Source organism: Drosophila pseudoobscura, chromosome X, assembly GCF_009870125.1.
Source record: "Drosophila pseudoobscura strain MV-25-SWS-2005 chromosome X, UCI_Dpse_MV25, whole genome shotgun sequence".
NCBI lineage: Eukaryota > Metazoa > Arthropoda > Insecta > Diptera > Drosophilidae > Drosophila > Drosophila pseudoobscura.
The window spans coordinates 39,508,079-39,531,574 of NC_046683.1; the positions used below are offsets into that span (position 1 = coordinate 39,508,079).

At 43.3% G+C, this 23,496-nt stretch overlaps 2 protein-coding genes across 8 annotated transcripts in view; both read right to left on the bottom strand.

Moving 5' to 3' along the window:
• LOC6901139 (uncharacterized protein CG43867) overlaps positions 1 to 23,496 on the bottom strand; it is a 143,336-nt gene that overhangs the window by 108,382 nt on the left and 11,458 nt on the right. For all 7 annotated transcript variants that reach the window (XM_015186888.2, XM_015186885.2, XM_015186890.2 and 4 more), the window contains exons 2-3: positions 11,561 to 12,329; positions 11,402 to 11,494 (exon numbers count right to left, since the gene is read on the bottom strand). In XM_015186888.2, coding sequence (XP_015042374.2) covers positions 11,402 to 11,494; positions 11,561 to 12,301 — 834 coding nt within the window. In that variant the 5' untranslated portion in view covers positions 12,302 to 12,329. The remainder of the gene's footprint in view (positions 1 to 11,401; positions 11,495 to 11,560; positions 12,330 to 23,496) is intronic.
• LOC4814316 (uncharacterized) lies at positions 13,098 to 13,812 on the bottom strand. The gene is made up of 2 exons (XM_001354452.3): positions 13,667 to 13,812; positions 13,098 to 13,607 (listed from the first exon to the last, which is right to left on the bottom strand). The coding sequence occupies exon 2, from the start codon at positions 13,602 to 13,604 to the stop codon at positions 13,191 to 13,193; it is 414 nt and encodes a 137-aa protein (XP_001354488.2). The 5' UTR covers positions 13,605 to 13,607; positions 13,667 to 13,812; the 3' UTR covers positions 13,098 to 13,190.

Below are 23,496 nucleotides of genomic sequence, written 5' to 3' on the forward strand. Positions count from 1 at the left end.
GCCCCACATTTAAATGCTTGTCAACATTCAGAGGCACGGGGCATGGGGCATGGGGCACTTACAGTTGCTTCAACATAAACCAGGACAGATATAAATATATAGGTTTATATGTGTATGTATCTGGGAGGAAGTAAAGCAAACCCGAAAACAGAATGTTGGCCAAATATTTTGGAGCTGAAATATTCATTTGATTTCTGCGAGTAGTCCGCCCTCAATCGTCTGATTTTCTCCGTTTTCCTTCCTTTGAGCTGAGCATTGTTTCCGCTTTTTTTATTTTTATTTGAGTTTTTGTTGTTGTGTGGGTGGAACGCATATTTTGGCTCTGCTTCTGTTTCCTGCTTGCATTCCTTTCTATCTCTCTGCCTCTCTGGTACTTCCGTTCCTGTTTGGCATCGCTGGGGAAATGGTTGCATTGCCTACTTTCAGGCGGTTGCCGTTTTACAGGGTTCCCATAAACGAACGGGCATCATTCGCATTCGCATTCGCATTCGCATTCGCATTTAGAAGACTGCAACAAATCGCTGCGTGTTGAAACAATGAAAGCTCCATTCGTTTTTCGTTCCACAAAATTTCCATCTTCATCTGGCATTCATACACGTACTCGTGTGTATATTTTTCTGCATATTTAAACAAAGCAAAGACGAGCTTCAGCTCCATTTCCACTCGGCAGTTGTATAGTCCTGCCGGCAATGGGAGCGTGAAACAGGCACGCTAATGGGGGTAGCGTGTAGCCGTCTTTGAATGAGGCATTGTCACGCATAATTAAAATTAAATGCGCTTTTGGGAATAATTCAAATGAATAAGCGAGCGAGCTGGCTAGCCAGCATGTGTGCTGCATACACAAAATGAGGTTCCGCCGCGACGGGGTGTACCTCTGCAACTGTTCAGGTCCCATGGTCGTCCTGTGGTCGCCCTATCCTTAGCGCATTATGTCCCCCTGCCAAGTCTCTCCTCAGACAAAATCAAGCCAAAGATCGGATTAACAATCGATCACAAGGATACCCTTCTTAAGGGATGAAAAACTCTGTCTGATGACTCGTTTCGTCAGCAGCACAGCATTCGTCGAATGCTGCAGAAGTTTCGCATAAGCGAAAGGACTTCCCGCGTTTCATTTGCTTGAATTTAAAGAGGGAGTCAAGTGCACCTTCCTCTATTTTGCATTTCCCTATAAACCCATATACCCATATAGCCGTACACTTTACGACTAATGGGTATACAAAAAATTGCCTTCAACATAAAAACAAAACAAAATAAAACGAACTTTTTTTAGAAAACGTTTTTCTTGTGCTCTTGTTTCTAGTTTGCCTTTTCTCTGTCCTTTTGCCGCCCCGTCTCCATTGTCCTGTACGCCTCCATTCAAGTAGTAGGCGTGGCAAGGACAAAGAACACAGTCATGCGAAAAGTAGAGGGACGGGACGGGACGGGACGGGACGGGGTGCAGGGCCCTGTGTGGTGGTCTGGAGGAGGTCTTCATTTATTATGCGACTGATGGCCATTAATTTTGCAGACCATCGTCGTCGTCGTTTGGTCTTTGGCTGTGCCTCTTTTCTGGTCCTGCGACATCATCTCTGAATGCCCCCAAAAAAGTGAGCAGGATGCACATGTTGGTGGCAGGGGCAAGTGTGTGTGCTGCTACATGGAAAAAGTTGCCGCAGGCCAGGAAAATTCATCGAAATCCTTTACGTTTTCCATCACCCTGCGAACGCATTTTTCTATTCACTAATTATGGAACAAGCGAAAGGGTTTGGGCTCCAGCATCGGGTGGAGATTCCTCTTCTAATTGCTCAAATAGTTGGCTAAGTTTTCCCTTTTCCCGCCTTTGGGCATCCGCGCCCTGGTCCTGGCCTCATGAGCCTCCTTCGCATCGATGCCCAATTTATGCCAAGGCACGAAGTTGTCAAAAAATTTTAATTAAACACGAAGGCATTCATGGCCATCCACTTTCAACACCAGACGTCCGCCCGTCCCCCTGTCCCCTTTCAAGGATAGCAGGGGCGCAGAGGGTCGCAGGAGCAGGGCTGCAGCAGGGGTCGTGTGGCAGCTGTCCATAAAGTTCGAAAACCGAAAGGAAATACTCCATTGGTAAAGAAACAAAAACGAACTGAAATCGATCATTTTTCTTCTTCGATGACTAATCTTTTGTTGGTCAACTTATCGATTAATATCGAAGCAGCACTGAAATCAATCATCAATGTTTCCATGGTTACGTTTACTTTGTTGTGTTACTCATCGATTTATTATCGAAACATTTTTTTCGTTTAACAATCGATTGCTCTAATGCTTTTGCATTCACTAATCATCACTTGTTTCTTGCTTTAAAGACAATGGATGAATGACACTTGACGATTAATTATCGAAGAAGAGCTGCAATCGATGGATAATCACAGATCTACTTATTTTCCATTCCCTAGTCATCACTATTTCCACGATTGAATGATTTTTGTTGGCCCACTAAGCACACTTATCGATTAATTATCGAAGCGATTGGCATTTACATCCACCCGCACCCGCACCCGCACCCGCACTCGCACTGCCACACCCATAACACACACATCGCACAGATAAAGTGGCAACATTTTCAATTTCCCGTAAAACAATTGCAGTGCCCGTTGGCATGGCTATAAAAATGGCATGAAACCATCGACAATCCTTTGTCTCCTAGTCTCCTAGTCTCCCAGTCCCCCACTCTCTCTCCCTCTCTGTCGTGTGCAAGTGCAACAGTCCCTTGCTTATGGGCCTCAAAGTGGGAATTGCAACTGCGGCTCTATTGTGCCATCGGATGTGCCATTGTTGCCACCGCCACTTCCTCGCAGTCCTGACAGATGCCATACACGGATTTCAGTCTACACTTGGAGAAAACAATATTGTCTGCGGATGTCCCGTCCTTCGCATTTCAATGCGCATTGCTGAAAGTGTACGAGTTACGTTCGTTCTATATTAATCGACAATGCGAGCAAACTTTTGTCAGCACTTCTCGTTTGGGGTTTTTGGTTTTGGGTTTGCGTTTGCGTTTGCGTTTGCGTTTGCGTTTGCCTTCGCGTTCTGCCTTTGCAGATGAAAATTGAAATGGATGACAGCCAGGCTGGGCACGCCAGGCATTTGCCGGTCATTTGCCCCAGAGCGCAGTTTTCGTCGCGTTAACGCGCTCCACAGGGGGTTCGATGGCAGGGATGGGAGGCCTGATGAGTGCTCGTTTTAGGGGCACATGCAGCTTATGGCAGATAGAACACACTAATGTGAGTCGACTTTCGGGCCATGTTTGCCGTTTGACGGACGCTGCAATCCCTGAAACTGCCACCCAGGCCGTGGGGCACGGTCGCTGCCAGAGAAGTTGCATATTTGTGGTCAAATGAGTCAAATGACCAACGGAATGCCGTCAACGCACAGAGAGTGAAATGACCAATCTAGCAGGAAAGCCCCTACTTTCCACAACATCAGAGATTTGCCTCTTTTCTTCACAGAATTGGTCAAATCCATTGATGAAGCCAATTTTGAAGTTTGTATCCAAACACAGGATCGTCATATGCACGCCAGATCATCCGGGTCAAGCAACTGGGTGCCATCGGAGTCGTCTTGAGGAACAACCTTCTGTTGCTCCTACTTTCGGGGGCAGCATTTTTTTGATTTCTGTTACCCTAACTTCCCACATCTTCTTCTGTGATAGTCTACATACAATTATACAACTAAAAGCATATAAAAACCTACCCTTTGCAATGGAACGATAGAGAGTGTGTTTGATGGAGAGACGAAAAATCAGTCAGAACGTGTAGGCGTCTCTTGAAAATTGTGGATGACACAGATTTTCGTCCTTTGTGTCAAAGGAGTGTGGATACCAAATTTGGATCCACAAGCTTTTGTTGGTTTCTGAGATCTAGGCGCCTATCGAGAAGGACAGACAGACGCAGGGAAAGACATGTACATATATATATATTGACGCTGATCAACAATATACATATATACTTTATGGGGTCGGAGACGCATCCTTCTGGGCGCATCCACTTTCCCCAAAAATCGAATATACATATATATGTTTTTTCGCTCTACACTACTCTCTATTTGTTCTGTTATATTAAATACCGTAAAAGCTAACGATTTGCTCCTGCCAGATTCGTCAATTCCCCCACTGTGCAACGCTGGCTAGGCCAAGGGTTGGGTTGGGAGGGGCTCGTTGCTCGGTAAATTTGCATCAACATAAACGAAGGATTAGTAGTTATTCGTATGTACCCGTAAATGCTCCAGTGGGCTTTCCAGCTCTGTGGACCCAAAAAGTGTCTTCTGATGGCGATTTTCTATTTACTTCTGATTTCATTATCTTCTGCCCACTGGACGGAGCAGCTGTAAAGTCGCCTCTCTTTGATTCTATTTGTTCATCTGAAATTTGGCAGTTTCCAATGGTGGCCATGGGGCCATTCTTGTCAGCCTTGCTCTCGGATTCGTTTGCCGTCAGCCAGAGTCGGTCGTCCGTTTGCTGTTTTCCCTGGCATGGCTTTGGCAGTAAACTTGAATTTTATTGTCCTACAAGAATGTTGCAATATGCTTGGCCATAATTTCAACATCCTCAACATTGTTGCCAGACGAAAATAGGAGCCCCACACACTCTCCCACTCCCCCAGAGCCCAAATTTTGCGGTCGTTGCAGGTCTGAAGGGTCTTAGCGTCTGGTCGTCGTTTCTCCTTTTCTCTCTGAAGGGAGTCATGATAAGATGTGGGGACAACATTCCACAAAAACAAAACAAAGTTTTTGTTGTTTTCTTAAGTTAAAACCTGCATTTAAATGGGATCTTATATCAGTACTAGATCCTATACATAGGTGCTCTTATTTCATTTTCCCCTTGATTTATTTTGCTTTTCTTAGCTTCTTTCTGGGATTCAAAGGAGTGGAAATATTATACAAAATATTGCATATTTAGAGATGCTTCTTTTGGCATTTTTGAAGGGGGTGGGGGTGGGGGTGGGGGTGTTGAACCAGTGGAATGGTGGATTGACCCAAGAATCGGTTTGTGTCCGGACCATTTCAAGTTTTTAGTGCAACTAATTTAAAATTTATGATGCACTTGAATTGCATTGCTGGCAAAAGTTGAAAAGTCAACTAAAAAGAGCAACAAAAAAAGCAGCGAGACTCCGTCCTTATGGGGCCAGGGAAAAGGGCGGGGGGAAATGGGAACTGCATAAAAACAGAAATAAAATATTCATCGCATACTTTTAGCCATCGAGTTATGCATTTTCTTCTTTTCTACTATTTTCTGAATGCACACACTTTTCCACTCTGTTTTACTTCTTCTTGTTTATTTTGCTGCATTTCTGTTGCTGTTGCTGTTGTTGTTTCTGTTTCTGTTTTATCGACTGCTCGAAAATTGGCAATTAAATATTGAAAAAGCCCCAGCAACACGAAATAATATTCATATTCGTAATAATAATTGAGTGAATATTTGCTCTCAACGGAAGGGGCCTCTCCTCCTTTTTGCTCCATTGGTCGGGGTCACCAGTTGTCGAATTCGCATTTTATTTGGCCCTGCAGCTCTCAAGGACAACCCTTAACGTATTCGGTGTACTCTTTGGCTTTCATTTGAAAGTCTCGTTTTGGGTCTACATAATTGACACTCATTAAATCGACAATCACCAACACATTACACCGAAACATGCCGTCGATTGTGGAACTGGAACTAGCAATAATTGTACTTTGTGAAGATTGAGGTTTCGATCAAAGAATTCGAATGCGCACACGAAACAGTGACTGACATGAAGGAGACACTTCATTCTTTTAGGAGGCGAATGCAAGAAAGTGCTAAAGGAAGGACAGATCCGAAAGGAGGATCTAAAGTATTTACGCTCAAGCCAGCTGGTCTAAAATATGATGGACTCTACGTCATTGTATATACCAGGTTTATACAGGAGCCGTGCTTGGCTTTGCAGAGCGATTACTCTTCTACTGGAATTTGAGGACCCAAAGACCCTAGAAACAAATATTATAGACTCTTTGCATTATGGACATTTGCAAAAAAAATAAATAAAATAAAAAATAAATTTGAATTAGTATTAGTATTAATAATAGAAATATTAGTCATAATAATAAAAATATTAGTCATACTAAAAATGTTAGAATAAGAAAATCATTCTGCTTAAAGCACACAACTATGTGAACTCCATGTGACTAGCGCATTAGCATAAAGTAGAAATACTGTCGCGTTAGGAATATATACATATATACAAATAAATAAATATGGTCTCCAAATCATTCGGCATTTCGATCACTGCCTTGATTACTGCTCATCGTCTGTTGATAGCATCAAATGCTTTTGATAATTTTCGGGGAATATTCAATCAAATAAAAAGATTTCTGAGTCAGCATCTTTACCGATCCACTTGCGTCTCGCTGGATTCAAGACGGTGTCAGATTGAAGAACTATAGATGTGAAAGATGTGGGTGCTATGTTAGGTCGTGCCCGTGACCCAAGTTGACCAAATTCCATTTCCAATTTCTATTTCCATTTTGCGTAAGCCTACGCCGAAAAAGTCGAATAGACTCAGAGGCTGCGATTTCAGTTACTGATTCAATTCAATACCTCTCGCTTTCTCATTTAAACATAAAACGGGTCATGATAAGGCTCTAACAGCGGAAGAAAAAGCTAAGATATTGGCATATCTAGTCTGCACCCTTATAACCAGGCAGGTAGCCAAAAAAATGTTTAGAATCCAGTCGGTTGTGTCTCATTTCTCACGAAATCCATCAAATTATGGAAATAATATGACACCCCTAACAGAAAAGCACTTACGCCTTGGGATACTTTAAAAATTCTGCGAGAAGCCTCAAACTCAACGAGCTCTGCGGCTAAAACCGATCAAATTTTGGGAGTTAACCCCAGCAAAAGGGATTAAAATTACAAAAAAAAAACCAACACTCACTGATGTTTTTCTGCTCGAAATCATATGACATGGAACACGGAAGGGGGCGAACGCTTTAACTTGGATGGAACAGATGGTTTTAATTATTACTTTCATGACTTAAAAACCTCATTTGACCCGTCACCATAGTAATCTCTTATTATAGCACATTTGAAATCCATTTTTTTTCGTGTAAAACTAAATACATTGGCTACAAAGAGCTACTCCAATAGTCATTTCTCTGTTTTACCCACATCTTTGGAATTACATTGTCTTGGAGCAATTCAACGCCCCAATCCATACGGCTAGATCTATACTCTTCAGATCTACATATATATAATAGAGAACGTATGGGGATGACTTTCACGCTAAAAAGTCGTCTTTGTGGCGGCAAGAATTTGAAATTGAGTCGCAGAATAACCCGTCGAATACTGAATTCTCGAGACAACTGCTGGCTCTTGGCAGTGGCCCAATTACCGTTGATGTTTCGACTGGATTGATATCGTTCCGGGCATATTTTTGCGATTTCACATCGTCAAAGGAGAAACGAATCACTAAAGAGTTCCCCGCATTGCACAAAATTGTACAAATCTTGATTGGATTGGATTGGATAAGTGGACGGGATATACCAGTAGGGAAAAACAAGGACGTCGATAGCTTGATTTTCATTATTCAAAGTCAAATCGCTGGAGAACTGCATTTATATTTTTGAACTCGCTAGATGTGCCAGATAAAATACCGCTGAAAGTGGGATCGACTATAATCATGTCGAGGAATCTGAATCATCCAAAACCGTGCAGCGGTTGCCCGCCAACAAACTGATGATCAATGCGATTCAAGCGACGATCGTCAAGCGAAAATTCAAGGGAGAGGTAGTCCTAATCCCACGAATTCCGGTTGTTCCAACTGGTCTTCCATTCCAATTCAAGAGAATTCCGTTCCCCGTTCGACTGGCCGTTGCGATGACAATCCATAAACCGAAAGGCCAATCTTTGGATGTCTGTGGGATTATTCTCGAATTTCCCTGCTTTTCGCACTGTCAGCTGTGTTCGCTGCCTGTTCGCGTGGTGGCAAACCGTATTCGTTGTTTGTTTTTGAGTCGGAAAACAAATCAAAAAACATTGTTTACAATATCGCTCTCAACAGATTTCGATGCCATTTAAATAAATCATGTCGAAATTTGAGCTGTTTGTGTTATATGAAGGCATTCAATTGGGGCGAGGCAACGTTCGCCGGTTCCGAAAGCAATGTGCATATGTATAAGCATATTAAAGGACAAGAAAATATGAAGCTGCCACAAGAAATAGTTGATGGAGGGGCTAAGGGACATATTTTGTTTTCCATTGCAAAGCAGAAAATTTGAAATTTTGGAGTGTCAAAAAATATGCAAAATGTTTATTCCATGAAAATAAAACAATATTACAAGAGAGATGTGGAGGCTTAAAAAGATACAAAATAATGAATGGCAGGGCGCTGGACACCTATTCTATTCTGACAACTTCCCTCTGCTGCGGGCAGTCAATGACATTATACACCGTCAGTTCTGCATTTAAGCATATTTCAGGCTACATGCTTATAAAAGAAAAAAATATCTCTTCTAGATTTTAACGCTGCATAAATGGTGTGGAATTTAGTTTTTTTGTGCCCTTCGTGATATGAACTTTGCTCATACGTACAAGAACTTTGTTCCGAGGCTTACTGTGTGGAAAATGTGAAATGTCGAAAATCATTTATAACCAGCAAAAAACACGAAGGACCATGGTTGTTGGTTTGTGGCTTATTCCAAAACATACTAAAAATTCACAAGTCCATAGCGTATTTTTTGTTCAAAGTTACCTTTCGCATAATTGTTTCATTGCTCTGTGCACCGCCATCACAGGCACCGCTCTCTGGTGATGTGGGTCTCTCGTTCACTCAACAGTTGTCTGCCCAGCCACTAACAGAAGCTGCGCTAACAGAGCGCTGTTACGCTGACATGAATTAATGACATGCCCACAGAGGCAATGTACATACATACATACACACATATGTATGTACATATGGGCTGGTTTCAGAACGAGCAAAAAACAGTACCACACGTTGTGAGTCGCGGCGTATCCCGCACAACTAATACCCTGTACTCTGTGTGTGTGTAATACACACTGTGTATGAGCACTTGTGATCTTTTTAGTTTAACCATTATATGCTAATAATGGATAACGATAAAGAAAGATTTGACGATAAAAAGAGCAGACAAAGAAAGAAAATAATTTAAACAATGTATTTTATATTCAATTGGCTGTACGCTGGCATAGGAAATGAGGAAGAAACCAAATCAAACCTTTCATATATATATGTTTAATTATGCATTACTTGTGTGTGCAATACCTTTTGGTTTGAAGACACGGAAGCACGCCATATTTCGTTCCCGCCATTTTCAGTTGATTTTCTCCCGTTTTCCCTGTTGCCGAACTGCCACCAGGCCGATCTCAGTCGTACGGATGTCCGTTCTTCCCCAGTCATATTCGAAAGCAGTCTTCTTAATCCTTCTCTGTTTCTGTACCCTGGATGCTTGGTCCGTTTCTCAGTCGTAGCACCGAATGAAGTCATTTGGAAACATTGATTGTGTGATTGGATATTTGCCAAAAATGCTCCGATTCTTGTGTTTCGCAACGTGGAAATGAAAGCAATGCCGCAGGTGGCAGAGTCAGTATTGGCCATTTCACTTTTCCATTAAGGCAGCAATCCTTTCGTTTCTGCCGAAAACTGGAATGCTATGCTCACAAACAACGTCCATTAGATTAATGGACGAACAAAAGGATGCGACATTTCTTCTGCTCTACTGTTTGATGCCTTACTGAATTACGGCCTTGTCGGGAAAGACATGGGACAGCCATGGGACATTGCTTGATCTTAAGTTCTGTGATATGTCATTTGGTTTATATTAACCAACGAACTCCCAAATGTAAACCGATCAAGCCATAACTCTTTTATATTTTTATATTTCTATATTTTTTTGATAGTTCAAGATTTTGTAGTATTTAAACTTTTTTGCATAAAAATCATATCTGGTATATATGTACATATGTATCTCTTCCAGCACGTTCTGATCCACCTGCTTCTCCTGCTCCCTTAGCTCCTTAGCCGATCACGCGACTTCTCTTGTTTTTATTCATTTTTATTGTAGTGTAGTTGATATTTATTCTAATAGTTATAGTCGATAGTTATAACAATAGTTATAGGGTATAGTAATAGTAAGTTCTGTGAAAATTCATTATGTTCTCATTAACAAACCGACGCTTAAGAATCATTTGGAATATTCTGAAACCCGTTTCCATCCACCGAAAACGTCCATGTTATATTGTCGATTTTTACACCTGATGCAAAATATTAGATTTGTGGTGATAGTGGATGTGTGTAACACCCCGAAGAAAGCATTTCCGACCCCATAAAATGTCTCAGAGACTAGAACAGCTAGTGCAACCGAATTTTGTATCCAGTCTCCAGTGATATTGCTGTGCATTGTTGGTAAATATCAATATTAAAAAAGCGAACAGGAACGTTGTGAGCCGCTGCAAGGGACGCGGCTCTACTTTTACACCTGCCACTTAGTCAGTAACGTAATATGTCGCATGCATTTCTCTCCTGTCTTTTGGTATCCCTGTTCCCTGTTCGCAAAAGCGATTTCTCTCAATTTTACTCAAACTCGTAATGGAAGATGGAGGAGGAGAGGAACCACAGCCGCGTTTTATGTTGTAAGGTTACGAGTAATTCTGGCACCCCATTTATCCCCTTTACACGATCCTCCAACGATCTATCTGATCAGAACTAAAGAATATTTGATCTGTTTCCATTTTTCGTTACATATTTTCTCACATCGATGGATAGCCATGTTTGGACATCTTTAAAAGTTTATAACACTATCACACCCCCGCCACACGGAGATCGTACCACGTGGGGGAATGGAGAGGGAAAGGAGGAGAGTACTCATGCATAATTCATGGAGCAAAAATCATTGAAGTAAAATTAATTTATGTCAGGCTCCAGCATGTTGCAGGCTGCGGCTCCCGCCAGCGAGGGCCCACCCCCGGGAGCGAGACGAGAGCAGAGTTTTCGCCACGGGCATGGGGCAAGATGGGTGGCTTGGCTGTATTGTAGTTCACATTTCACTCTAATACATAATTCATGTAGTTTTTTGCATTAATGCGGAGACCGAAACCAGCCCTGGGACGCTCCCCCAGCCGCTCCCTTTGGCTGGTCTTTTGGCCAAATGTCTAATGACTTAATTAGCCCGATAATGGGGGATCATTTTCCACAGCTCCATATGCCATCACCGCCTCTAACAGTTACACTATTTCCTCCGCTCCATGCGCTGTATCCACATTCGAGGGCTGTTTGTGGTCGGTCGTAAAGATGCTTCAACCGTGGCGCGCTCGCATAAATCATAATTACATTCCCTCAATATGTGGCCCCTGTCGGCAATTAATGAGGTTTCTGTGTCATCTGCCCCCGTCTTCAGGGCGAAGCGAGAGGTCTCTTACCTTTTCACGCAGCATATCCCGTATACGTCCCGCCTGGTTTTTCGATCGATGCAGCTCCAATTGCAGCTCCAGGCAGCGCTCCTGCCAGTTGATCTGTAAAAAAAAAGAAACTCTTGAATACAGTGCTGTGCCCCCGCCGAAAAACCCACGATGTCTTACCTCCGGCAGGGCCTGTCCATAGTTGTTGACCTGATGGACGTCCAGGTGCTCGGTGAGAGCGGAAAAGTGCGGCCACGGTGCATCGGGGGCATCGAGGGCGGCCAGCACGGGATTGACTGGATTCACTGGATTCACGGGCGGTTGAGGCGCCTCCGCCTGCTTGGACCCCTGCTTGGCCGGAATGGGCGGGGGCCGTGGAACGCGGCGCGGCATCAGCCGCGGGCTGTTCGGCGTGGAGGTGGTGCTGCAGAGCCGCCCCTGGACCAGCGGTATTTGACCACTAAACGAGGTGGCCCGCTTGACCAGCAACGGGGAGCCGTGCAGCGACTGGGAGCCCGACGACCGCCCCGGCAGCTGCGAGGGCAGAGACGGCGGCTGCTGGAGCAGCTGTTGGTTGAGCAGGTGCTGCTGATGCTGCGGCTGGTGCTGCTGCTGCTGGTGGTGGTAGAGGTGCGAGGGAAAGGTGTGCAGGAAGCCCACGCCGCTGCCATCCTGGGGCCGCAGGAAGTAGTGGCTCTGGTGGCTCTGCGCATAGTACAGAGCATGGGCGCCAGCCGAGGGTGTGGCCCGGCCCGAGCTGGAGGCCGAGGCACTGGCAGACGGCGAGGGCGACGAGGAGGCCGAACGTCGCCGCTGGTCCGCCGTCGTTGTGGCCTGCACCTGAAGCGACTGCTGCTGCTGGAGATTCGTGAGCGTATCAAAAATTTGCGATAAACGCCCCAAAGGCACTTCGTCAGACATTGACGTTGCAGGAGAGCAAGAGAGAGAGCTGCAAGATCAAAGAGAGAAGCAAAGAGAAATGCTATACAAATGGATGTCAAGCCAATATTTTTTAGAAAAAACCCCGTTCGACTGACTAAAAAAAGTCCAAAAAAGCTTAAATTAAGGCTAGCAAAATTGTTGCCAAGTGTACTCGAGGGCCCTAAGGGTATACTGAATTTTATTGGATGGAAGAGACGTGAGATAGACGTGAGATATGTAAGAGTAAGAAGAAAGCGTTTCCGATCCCAAGCAAATCGAGGGGCGCGTACGCGATACTCAATAGTGTGCGAGAGAGAGACAGCGTAGCCACTGAAATTTCATTTGTTCCGTCCGGCTATAATAATGAGCCTGGAAGATATGGTCATTCCCTAGGATGCTGCATTTTTCGTTTTCTCGTATCTTCAAAATTATGGATGCCAGAGATTTTCGTCTTTTGTGGAAGCGGAAGACGGGGTCCCAGGAGCCTGGATACCAAATTTCGTTGCCCCAGCTCTTACGATCTCTGTGAACGAGGCCTCAAACAAGACGGACATGGCTCAATCGACTCGGCTGTTGATGTTGACTTTATGTCGGTCGGAACCGCTTTCTTCTGGGTGTTACGCACATCCATTTTCCGCACACCCCTGTACTCTTTTTGAGTATCGGGTGTACAAAAATCGAAGATTTCCCCTTATATTACTTTGAAAAGCCAGATCTGACGGTAAAAAGCTGACTTTGCAACACTGAGGCCCCAGTGCTCGAAAGCCTATGGAGATACCATTGAAAAACGCTTTAGTTTCTGGTGGCTCTGCCGTTGGTTTTGTGTATTAATTCGAGCCTTAGAAGAGTAGGCGAGTATTATCTAGAAACTATAGTAATTTTGAAGTATTCAGTTCCATCCAAAGAGGCGGTGGATGATGCCGCGCCTTTCCGACGCAGCCTCCTCAGTATCGTCACCATCCGTGGACTCAGGGGCAGGTGTGGGTTGGGGTGTTTGTGCGGGCGGCACCGGGGCCACGGGCAGCACAACATTGGAGTCACGCCGCTCGTTGGAGGTTTGCGAAGGCACCAGCGGCGTCCCCGGAAGTGTGGCGACCACAGCCGAGGCCAGCGCTATTGTATCCTCCGAGGTAGGGATCCGTGCTGGAGTGATGCTGGGAACTGCAGTGGAGGTGGATGCCGCCTCCTCGGTCGTCGTCTTCTGGGCGGCATCTTTCTCTGTCTGCTTCTGTTCGGCGTCCGTGTTCTTCTGATGCCCCTTGGAACGGGAGCTCTTGCCGCTAGTCAACCTGGGAAGCTCCATCCTCTACAAGGGAAAATAGCAAGGATTGATCTCTCACTTTTTTTCCTCAAAATTGTACTTACAACCGATTTGGATCTGGATTTGGAAAATGTGTAGGTTGTGTTTTGTTGAAAATCTCAGGCTCGACTGAGAAACTAAACGAAAACTCTAGACACAAGGCCCCAAAATACCTGAAAGGTAAGTCTTCCAGGCCTTCTACGATCGTTAAACGAAATCTAAACTGTATTTTCCATTTATTTAGAGCGATAATCGCTTTACATCACGCTCATTTTTAGCCTTGAATTCAACCAAATTTCTATCTGCTAGTAAGTGGTGGGTTTTCCCCATAAGAAAGAGAGAAATGTTTCGGATACGCAGCAGCTGCGAAAACCTTTTACTCTCTCGCTCCCACTCGCTCAATGAAGACGCAGTTAAGGGTGGGTTTTCATGCTTGTAACATGTGTGAGAGGGAGAGAGAGGGGTTGCGACGCTCTCGCTCACACCAGGAAAGACTACCTAAGAATTGTCGTTGTCGTCCTCGTTCTTCCCGCGAAATATAATCAGCAACGAATTAGCATTCGATAATGGGGAAGTGCTTCGGTTGTGGCCACCCCCCCCTGCAATCTGGATAGAAAGGATAGGTATCAAATCTGACACATGTCAAGTGTGTGCTATCACTACACAGTCGCCTCTGCTGTAAATCTACGTGAAAGTTCTGTTACACATTTCTACCGGAAAAGGTAAGTGCAATGGCTACCCCTATACACCGTACATGGTACAGTTTGCGATTCAATACCACCCGCCACCACAATGTACGTAACCTAAAATTGTTCGAGGCGCTTAAATGTCACTGCCAAATTCTGTTGTGGTCCCTCAAAGCGCGCCAAAACAAGGCTTTGTTTGCAATTTTGGCTTAAACTGACTCCATCAAATGCCTGCAAAGTGCGTGCCAGCTATTGGCAGTGCAAACATTGTCGAGAGGTTGACGGACAGTGTCGAAAGTGCCATCTTCTGTTGTGTTTTTGTTTGCTTGCAGAATGCTTTTAAGGTAAATACATCGTTTTGTATGTACATATGCACCTGCAGTGGTTTCATCTAATATTTTCCCACTTTGAGGATATATTTCTCATTTTTTGGCTTGCAATAACCAGTCGACAGTTTTGAGCTAAGGTCTCCGGCTTACCAAAGATGTGAATTAGAGATCTGCGTGGCTCCATTCAAAACGCAAGTCCATTGGGCTGTGGGCTTCATAGCTTCCGAATTCTGTTTTATTTGCTAGTAGGAAGAAGTGGAACGGAAGAGCCTCAAAAAGTCGAATTACCCGAATTGTTGCATGCGCACTCCATGCACTCATTCGTTGCTCGTTCTTCTCTTCCTTTCGCACAGCCACAGCAAGGCAGCAAAAATTGAGCCGGAAAGCTTAGTATTTAATATATATATCTAGCCGTGTGTCGCCATGTACACTGTGTACTCCAAATGGTAGAAATCAATGGAATAATGAAGAAAGAACATTACTCTTCATATTTTGGAACCCATTTTGTCAAATTTTATTGACAAATATGTCTTCCCCATATCCGAGATCACTCTCCAGCAAGACGGTAGCCCGACGCACACAGCTAAATTCGTGAAAAATCGTCCCAATAATTCGAGTTTTCGCCTAATCCAGTGGCCAGATCTAAGTCGGAGTGGCACATGATACCTTGCCAGCATTTACTAAGTGCCAGACGAGAGTGTGCCACAACTTATTCGGCCCTTTGGAACAAACATTCTTTGTTTTTGAAAAAATTTAAATCTCTTAAGGAAAAGGAATGGGATCTCTTTGAATTGAAATTATTGTCTTTTTTCATTCTCTTTAAATTAAAGAATCTAAAGAACTAAAGATTGATGAATTTTAAAAGATTTTACAGGCGTTTAAACTGAAAAATGATGAACATGTATCGACATGTGCTCGACACTGTATGTTTATGTTTTCTGAAACTGTGTGCAATACTTGCACCAAAAAATATTATCCTTTTACCACAAAAACAGCTAATATTCTTCTCCAAAGTTGATAGCACTGAGTCCTGCCCAAAAAACAGAAGAGGCAAAAAATAGCACGCATTCGAAAGAATTCGGAAACAGCGAAAACAGAGTCATCGCACTCACTCACTTCAATTCTTCCCTGAATTCGTTTCGCGCAATTCATGCGACCTATAATATAAATATATTCGTATAATAATGTAAAAATATATGCAGGGGTGGTCAACAGAATTTACACAACTAGTTTTATTTTTGCATGTTAAATTCAATAAATTAAAAAAAAAAAACTTTTATTCCAAAAACATTGATCAACTAGCAAACGAATGAGAGAAGAATTGGAAAATTGGAAATTGGAATTATTATTCGAATAGGGAGAAGCAAATGAAGTGTTGCCCATCAGTTGTCAAAAGTATTTACACACATTTTGTATGCTGCAGAAGCATTTGCACAAAACTTAATATTATAATAATAATTTTAATAATGATTAATATTTAGTGATTCCACCTTTGGCATCAATAACTGCCTGCAACCTGGCTGGAATTGATTCCAATGGCGAGCATATCCAAGATCCAATTTCGATCAAATTTCCTTTACTTCCTATTCGGTGCTTATCAATTGTTCTTTGTCCTTTAATTAACGACCAAACATTTTCAATAATATTGAGATCAATACAAGAACAGCCACATTCAGATCTTGTAAAAATTTAGTTGGTGCTGATGCGTTGTGGCATGGAGCATTATCTTGCTGTAAAATCCAGTCGGTGATGGGAAATAACCTGTCACCAGACACAAACGCATGTTCATTCAGTATAACCACATACCGGGTCTGATTAAGTGTGCCGTCTTCTGAAAAGAAGTCTCCAAATCCGTAGTACGACATGCAACCCCAGAACATCACTGTGCCTCCACCAAATCTGTTTCACTGAATTTTGTTTTTTTGCTTGTCGTAGATGCATAAATCTTTTACAGAATGAGCCTTGGAACTGGAAAGCTTCTTCATCTGTCCATAAAACATTGTACCAAAACTCCTTTGTTTTTGTAATGTATTCCAATGCGAAAGAGAGGCGTTTTGCTTTATTTGGCTCGGAAATTTCTATTATTTTTCACACTGTACACGTTCGCAAGTCGATCTCCTTTAATCTCCGACGTATTGTGGCATCACTGAATTTTGGCCAATCAATTGTTGCGAGTCTGCTGACAATTTAACTGGGCTTATCGACGGATTTTTATCGCCTATGCCAATTAACCGTCTACATTCCCGATCATTCATCGCTTGTTTCCTTCCACTTCTCTTTAAATTCGGTAAATTTCCATTAGTGTCCTTTTTCTTTTCCAGATTATAAACAGTTCTTCTACAAATTTTGTAAGCCTTGGCCAGTTCCGATGCTGGAATTCCACTTTTCAATTTTGTAACGATCTCTGATCGAGTTTCAACAGACAACTGCTTTGTCTTCACCATTTTACTTAGTTAATATTAATTTTTAAATTAAATTTACTTATTGAACTGCAATAAACTAAAAAACGACTGCACTAAGTCAAACCAAGTCTAAGAATAATCTATAATTTGCATCCTATAAAAATAAGGAAACAAATATATTTTTATTCAAACTTAAAAAGATTTTAGCTAATTAGTAATTTCCGTGTTTGGCATAAGTATTTTGACAAGATTGTCTAATTTAAATATCAAAGTTTAAGCTTAACAAAAGTGAAGGAATCAAGCCAAAATCAATAAAACGTCTATCCTCCTTTAGCTTCAATAACTTTTCGAAGTCGCCGTGGTACAGAATCCACTAAATTTTGAACAGTTTCTGGAGATACATACATATCTCTTGCCAAAGGAAAGTGAGCTCAGAAATTGTCTCCTCTCTCGTTTTGTTTAACGAAACTGTTCTTTTGCGTTTCTAAAGAGACCAGACGTTTTCAATAATATTTAAATCTGGACTTTGAGGAGACCAGTTTAAGGTGGCAACACCAACATCGCTCAAAAATGTAGAGATCATTCGTGCTTTGTGGCATGGGGCATTAAACTGTTGCAGGATTAGAGACTCTCCAATCAGCCTATTACTCGTACCGGAGGGGAATGCGTGTTCATTCAGCGTGTGTAAATAATTGCCCTGGTTTGTGGCATCGAGCCGGTGATAGAAATGAAGTCTCCTAGCCCACTGTAGGCAACACATCCCCAGAACATGACAGAGCATCCGCCATGGCTCACTTTTTGACAAACTGGCCGTTTCTTGTTTCTTTGCTCTGTGGGCATTCATATAAAAACTTTAGTTTTTGATGAGTTATACTCAAATGAGCTTTCATCAGTCCACAGGACGCTTCTCCAGAACTCCTTTGGCTTATCCACGTACTCCTTTGCAAAGGCCAGTCTTTTTAGCTTGTTTGCCTTTGTTATAAGCGGCACGTCCTTGGACTTATGAGTGTTAAAATTTCCTTCCTTCAAACGTCGTCTTTTGTCTTTTGAGGCTTCAAAACACACATTTCTTTTAAATTCGCGTAGAAGGATTCGATCTTCTGTTGGAGTAGTTCTACGCTTGGCGCCTGATCTGGTCAAGTTTCTTAAGCCATTATGTTTTTTTAACTTATTAATTTGATAGTGCACAGTTTGAAGAGACACTTTAAATTCATTTGCAATCTCTTTTATTGCCGTTCCAGCGTTGAACTTTGCTACCATTGATGATCTAACGTCTAAACTTAACTCAGCCGTTCTTCCCATTTCCTTAAATTGCTTAAAATTGCATTCCTTAACCATTAAAGTTAAATGCAAAATTTATTTGGTTGTGTAATGCCCAAAAGTGAAAAAAAATGTGCACAAAGATCTCGTCCAAATAATTATGCCAAGTAAAAAATCATTGTTCGTGCAAAAGGTAAGCCGTTATTTAACGGTACTAAGCGAAGCTAGCTTCAATAGTTACCAAAAGGTTTCGTCAAAATAATTATGTATTTTTAATAATAATAATTTGGTTACAATTTATGAGTAAAAAGCCGAACCACTTCCTCAAACTTCTCAAAATACGTCGGAAACTTATTTCAGTTAGTAATTTAATAATATTAATACTACGTACATATACTAATTATTATATTAATTTTTTTAATATATTATAATATTCTTTATTATTCTTTTTTAACGAATAAAGGAATAACACTATGCAACCAAATTGAACATTTTATTTACGCTTAGAACCAAACCGATTTTTAGAATTGTTAATTGTTATGGTTTTTTTTATTCTGTGTTTTTTTTTTTAAATTTAAAAAATCTTAAATCTGGTTTTATTGAATTTAGAAATTCAGCTACAAGTATATTAGACCCCCGCACTATGTGGCTTCAGCTTACCGTCTGGAAAATAATAAGCTTTCAAATTAAAAATTGATCATTTCTTGCGGTATTTCTTCTACAACATTTTGATTTTCCTTGATAGGTGGATAGCTTTATTAACTGTGCGTCGATTGCGGTATCGTTCGTACAAATCCATGGATAAACGGCTGAGGTGCATCTGTTAGTCTCCGAGATCTAGGACGCGCATCGGGAAGGACGGGCGGACAGACGGACGGACAGGCAGACAGGGCTATATCGACACGGCTATTGAAGCTGATAAAGAATATATGTACATACTTTGTGCGGTCGGAAACGATCCCTTCTGGGTGCTTCACGCATCCAAATTAACCAGAAAACTAATACGAGTATATCCCTAAACTCATCGATCAAAAGGTGTAAAAACGGAAGCGAAGACTTCCCTCTTCCAAAAAGAAGAACCTGAAAGGCCCTTAAAGAGATAGTCACCAAGATCTAAATATGTTTATAGATACGTTTTTACTATTTAATCAGACTCCATCGGAGTCTTTCCACGTACATAAATAAAATGAATCAAAAAGCTAGCTGGAAAACTAGTTTAAGAGGACTCCGTATAGCTAGAATCTGCTATCTTGGAACAAGGGTTCCTCCTGTTCCTCCTCTTCTTCCTCTGGCTCCTCTTCTGTTTCTCAAAGAGCACAGAATAACATTCAATGCTCAGGGGATGATCATGTGTTCTGTGTGCAGTGTTGAACAAACAATGAGCCAAGTCCCTCAACTGTGCAACCATCAATCAATCTATCAATCGCTCCATGCATTAGCCGGAACCAGTTTTCATTTACGCCTCCATGGCAGTTGAGCCATGGAGCCCTCTGTTCGGCTACGTGCCCCAACGTGCAGACAGCGAAGGGAGAGAAGCTGTAAAGTCGAGGGACGCCACTGACCAGCGGATGGTCAAGGATGGTCTGGCGTCTGGGTTCCAACAGGTGCGCGAATCTGGGGCATCAATTGCCACTACGTGTGCGCAATGCTTAATCAACAGACAGAACAGAACAGAAAGAGACCTGCAGCGGCAAAAGGACTTGGACTCGGACTCGGAATCGGACTCGGAATCGGACTCGGGATTGAGGGACAAATTGAATATGCCACTAAATTATAGACAGAAGACTTGACATTTCCTCGCTTGTAGAGTGGAGTGCTACTGCCTGCCACACTCCGCAGAGAGAGAGAGAGAGAGAGAGAGAGAGAGGGGAAGGCTCTTTCATGTTTTGTGGTTTACCCAGAGGCTGATGGGTTTTCAAGCACATTCCCTAGGACTCATAGGACTCGGACTCCTTTGGCTCTGTCGAATGCATTTGTGGATGCTGCTTTCTTTGCTGTGAATTTTTGTGGCTAAAAAGCCTTCATCTTCAGACTCCATTTCCTGCTGCTGCCGGCTGCGGTCGGGACGGGTGCAAGGGACAAGGACTCTCTCGACCAGACTCCCCAACAAGGACCCGAAACCCATTCATAAGAATTATATTCCAATTTTCGTGCTGCATTCTAAGGACTTTTCGAGTGTGTGTGTGTGTGTGTGTGTGTGTGTGTGTGTGTGTGTGTGTGTGTGTGCGTGTGCCATGCCTCATGCCATTTTCTGTGTGCACACTTCATTTTGCAAGTTTTGATTTAATTCAAGGTGATTGAAATTCAAATTCAGTTTTTGATTTGACAAAATGTCCCTTCCCCCACTCCAAAGGGACAGGACAGGAGAGGACAAGACAGGACAGGACATTCCATTTGCCATTGCCACACTCCTTCCACTTCCACCTCCACTTCCATTTCCATTTCTCAATTTCTATTTCAGATTTTAAGTGCACTCTACAGCAAATTGTTTCTAATTTGGGTGAAAATTGGCAACGCTGCTGCCGGTGCCGGTGCCGGTGCCGGTGCCGGTGCCGCTGCCGCCAGGGAACATCCTGCCTGCAATCGAAAGACTTTAGAGGAGGACGGAGGAGTGGCAGAGTGGACAACAGTTGGCCCGGTAGGTACCTCTATTCGAGACTAAAGGGATTCAAGGGGCCAACAAGATTGGATAGGTTTATCCCTTAGACTTGGAGTCCTGCATGATTTTCACTCTATGAGGGGTTCCACATTCCAATAATTTGAGCGAAAAATACAAGTCATACGCAAATTATGCACTTCCCTCAGCAGATTCCGTTCTCTGCCAAGGAAGTGCCGTGCCACAGCACAAAACAGGGTACTTCCTGTCGCTCTGCCGTTGTGTGGCACTTGCGAAACGAGGGGTTTAACGAACTCATTAGCCCCGGCATTAGGCCTCGGGTTTCGGTGAGTCTCATGTCTCGGGACTCGGGTCTCAGGTTGCCAAAGGAGGAATCACGGCCGCCATAAGCCGCTTAACAATATGTAACTTTGTAGTGCATTATCTTAGCACGCCACATGCCACATGCCACATGCCACATGCCACACATGCAACTGGAGCTGGAGCTGGAACTGGAACTGGGACTTGGCACTGGGATCTGCGACTGAGTGCAGCTGAGACACGGCTTTTGGGGTTTAGGAGAGTGGATTCCTTCTTCGCATTGTCTTCCGTTTGCCGGCAAAGGGGGGGGGACGGCGGAAAGCAAACTAAAGAAATGGGGCATGGCTTGCGGGGAGGAAAACTCACTCAAATAGTTAGCAAAACTTGTTCCAGCTCCAATGAAGTGCAGAGAGGACACCGACACAGACCCGGAGACGGAGACGGAGACAGAGACGGAGCAGGGACGGGGAGGCAAAACAAATTTCTAAAAAACCCCAGACGACAGTTAAGCCCGTTCCCCCGCACCAGAAGATCTCTGGTTTCTTCTTCTTCAGGCTCTCCAGTTTCAGTTGCAGTTGCAGTTGCACGCTGCTCGCTGCAGCTGCAACGTGGCTTGTGGCTGAAGCTTTGCAAATATTAGACAATGTATTTATGTGTATTATCAGCGATTGCACGTGGAGTGTATCTTCTGGGGGTCGGTCGAGCACTCAACGCAGCACACACATGTGTCGCGTCGTCCAGTGGGGAAAACGGAGGATACGGAGGATACCATTCGCGTCCTGCCACATATGGTGGCATTCTCATTCTCTAAAGATGCGTTCCATCTCTTGTTTGAGGATTTTCAAGGGGTTTAAGTAATGAACTCCAGTGCTGCTGTATATTAAGTGCAGTGTTTTATTGAACATTCCCCGCCCACACTGCCCCCCAACCCCCTCTTTACACTCCTCCTCCCTGTCTTCCGTGTGACCATCTCTCCTTCCCTCTCGTGTTGCAAGCTGCAGAAATGTAAAGTTGTAAAATTAATACAACATAAAGGACCAACCCCCTCCACCCTCCACCCTCCACCCTCCACCCTTCACCCTTCACCCCACCTGCCACAGAGAGGCGCCTCCCCGCTCCACGGGGAACCCGAAAATAATTTCCAACATGACAACACACCTTGCTTCCCTGTGGTCCTGCCCCTGCCCTTCTCTGTTTTGTGGCACTTGAAAAATTTAATAAACGTTGCAGCATCTCCTCCCCGCTCCGCATGCCAATAATTTTACTATACTGTCCTCTCTCTCGCTCACTGAGCACTCTGGCCATCTCCCTCTCTCTCTTCCACACCATAGTGTGCTGCATCGGGAATAAGCAAAACACAAAAAACAGAGGAGTAAAAGGGAGTAAAGGCCCTTGGAAAACGCCGAATCACTTGATGCCCTTACATATGCCATCGATTTAACACTAGTGTTGGCAAACACCTAACAGTGTTAGAAGGCGCCTGCAGGGCCCACTGTACTCTTGGAGCTTTTCGACACTTTTGGATGTGTGCAATTGAGCTTCAGCTTGGGCGAATCCCGCATTTCCCGAGTCGGAAATACTTCATACATTTCGACATACAGAAACAGAAACAGATCAAAAAGGAAACATCAAAGGCTATGTATATATACTTTTCTGAAAAGACACTTCCGTGAGGGAGAGAGTGCCTTGTCTGTGTGTGTGTTTCCAGTGTGGGGCAACAACTACTAAGCGTCGTATTAACAACATTGAAGCATGCATGAAAACCCAAGAGAATGCAGGACGGAGTGGAGTCCAGAGGCCAGAGTCCCCCCCTTATGCTTCTTTGGAAGAGGGTTATACCCTTAGACACATAGTTCATTTTCAGCATACGTCAAAGGGCTAGGTCATGGGATATGCGAATGTTCGACTCGAATATTTTCCCAAATTTTGAGGGAAAATAAAAGAATGGAAAATGTATGCTGGACGAAGAAATAAGTGGAAAAAAGATGGCTTGTAGTTGGAGTAGATGTTTTTCTAAAAAATGGGAAATAATTGCATGGTAAAAAGAAATGTATATATTTCGAGGCTTTTTTCTCTGAAATGAATATTTAAGGTACATATATTCCCATGAAGTATCTGCATAAAATATGCCACTGCATCTCCGAAATGATATTTTTAATGATATTCGGATTTCCGCATTTCGGACTAAAAGAGTTTTCTCCAAAGAATGTATCCCATGGACACAAAAGGTAATAAATCAAACACTATCCGTTCGAAAGGTATTATAGGGTACTCCCCGTCTCCATCATATCTAGTACTCTA

What these genes read in the sequence shown, in the direction of transcription:
- LOC4814316 (XM_001354452.3), bottom strand. Translation starts at nt 13,604, where the DNA reads ATGGAGCTTCCCAGGTTGACTAGCGGCAAGAGCTCCCGTTCCAAGGGG.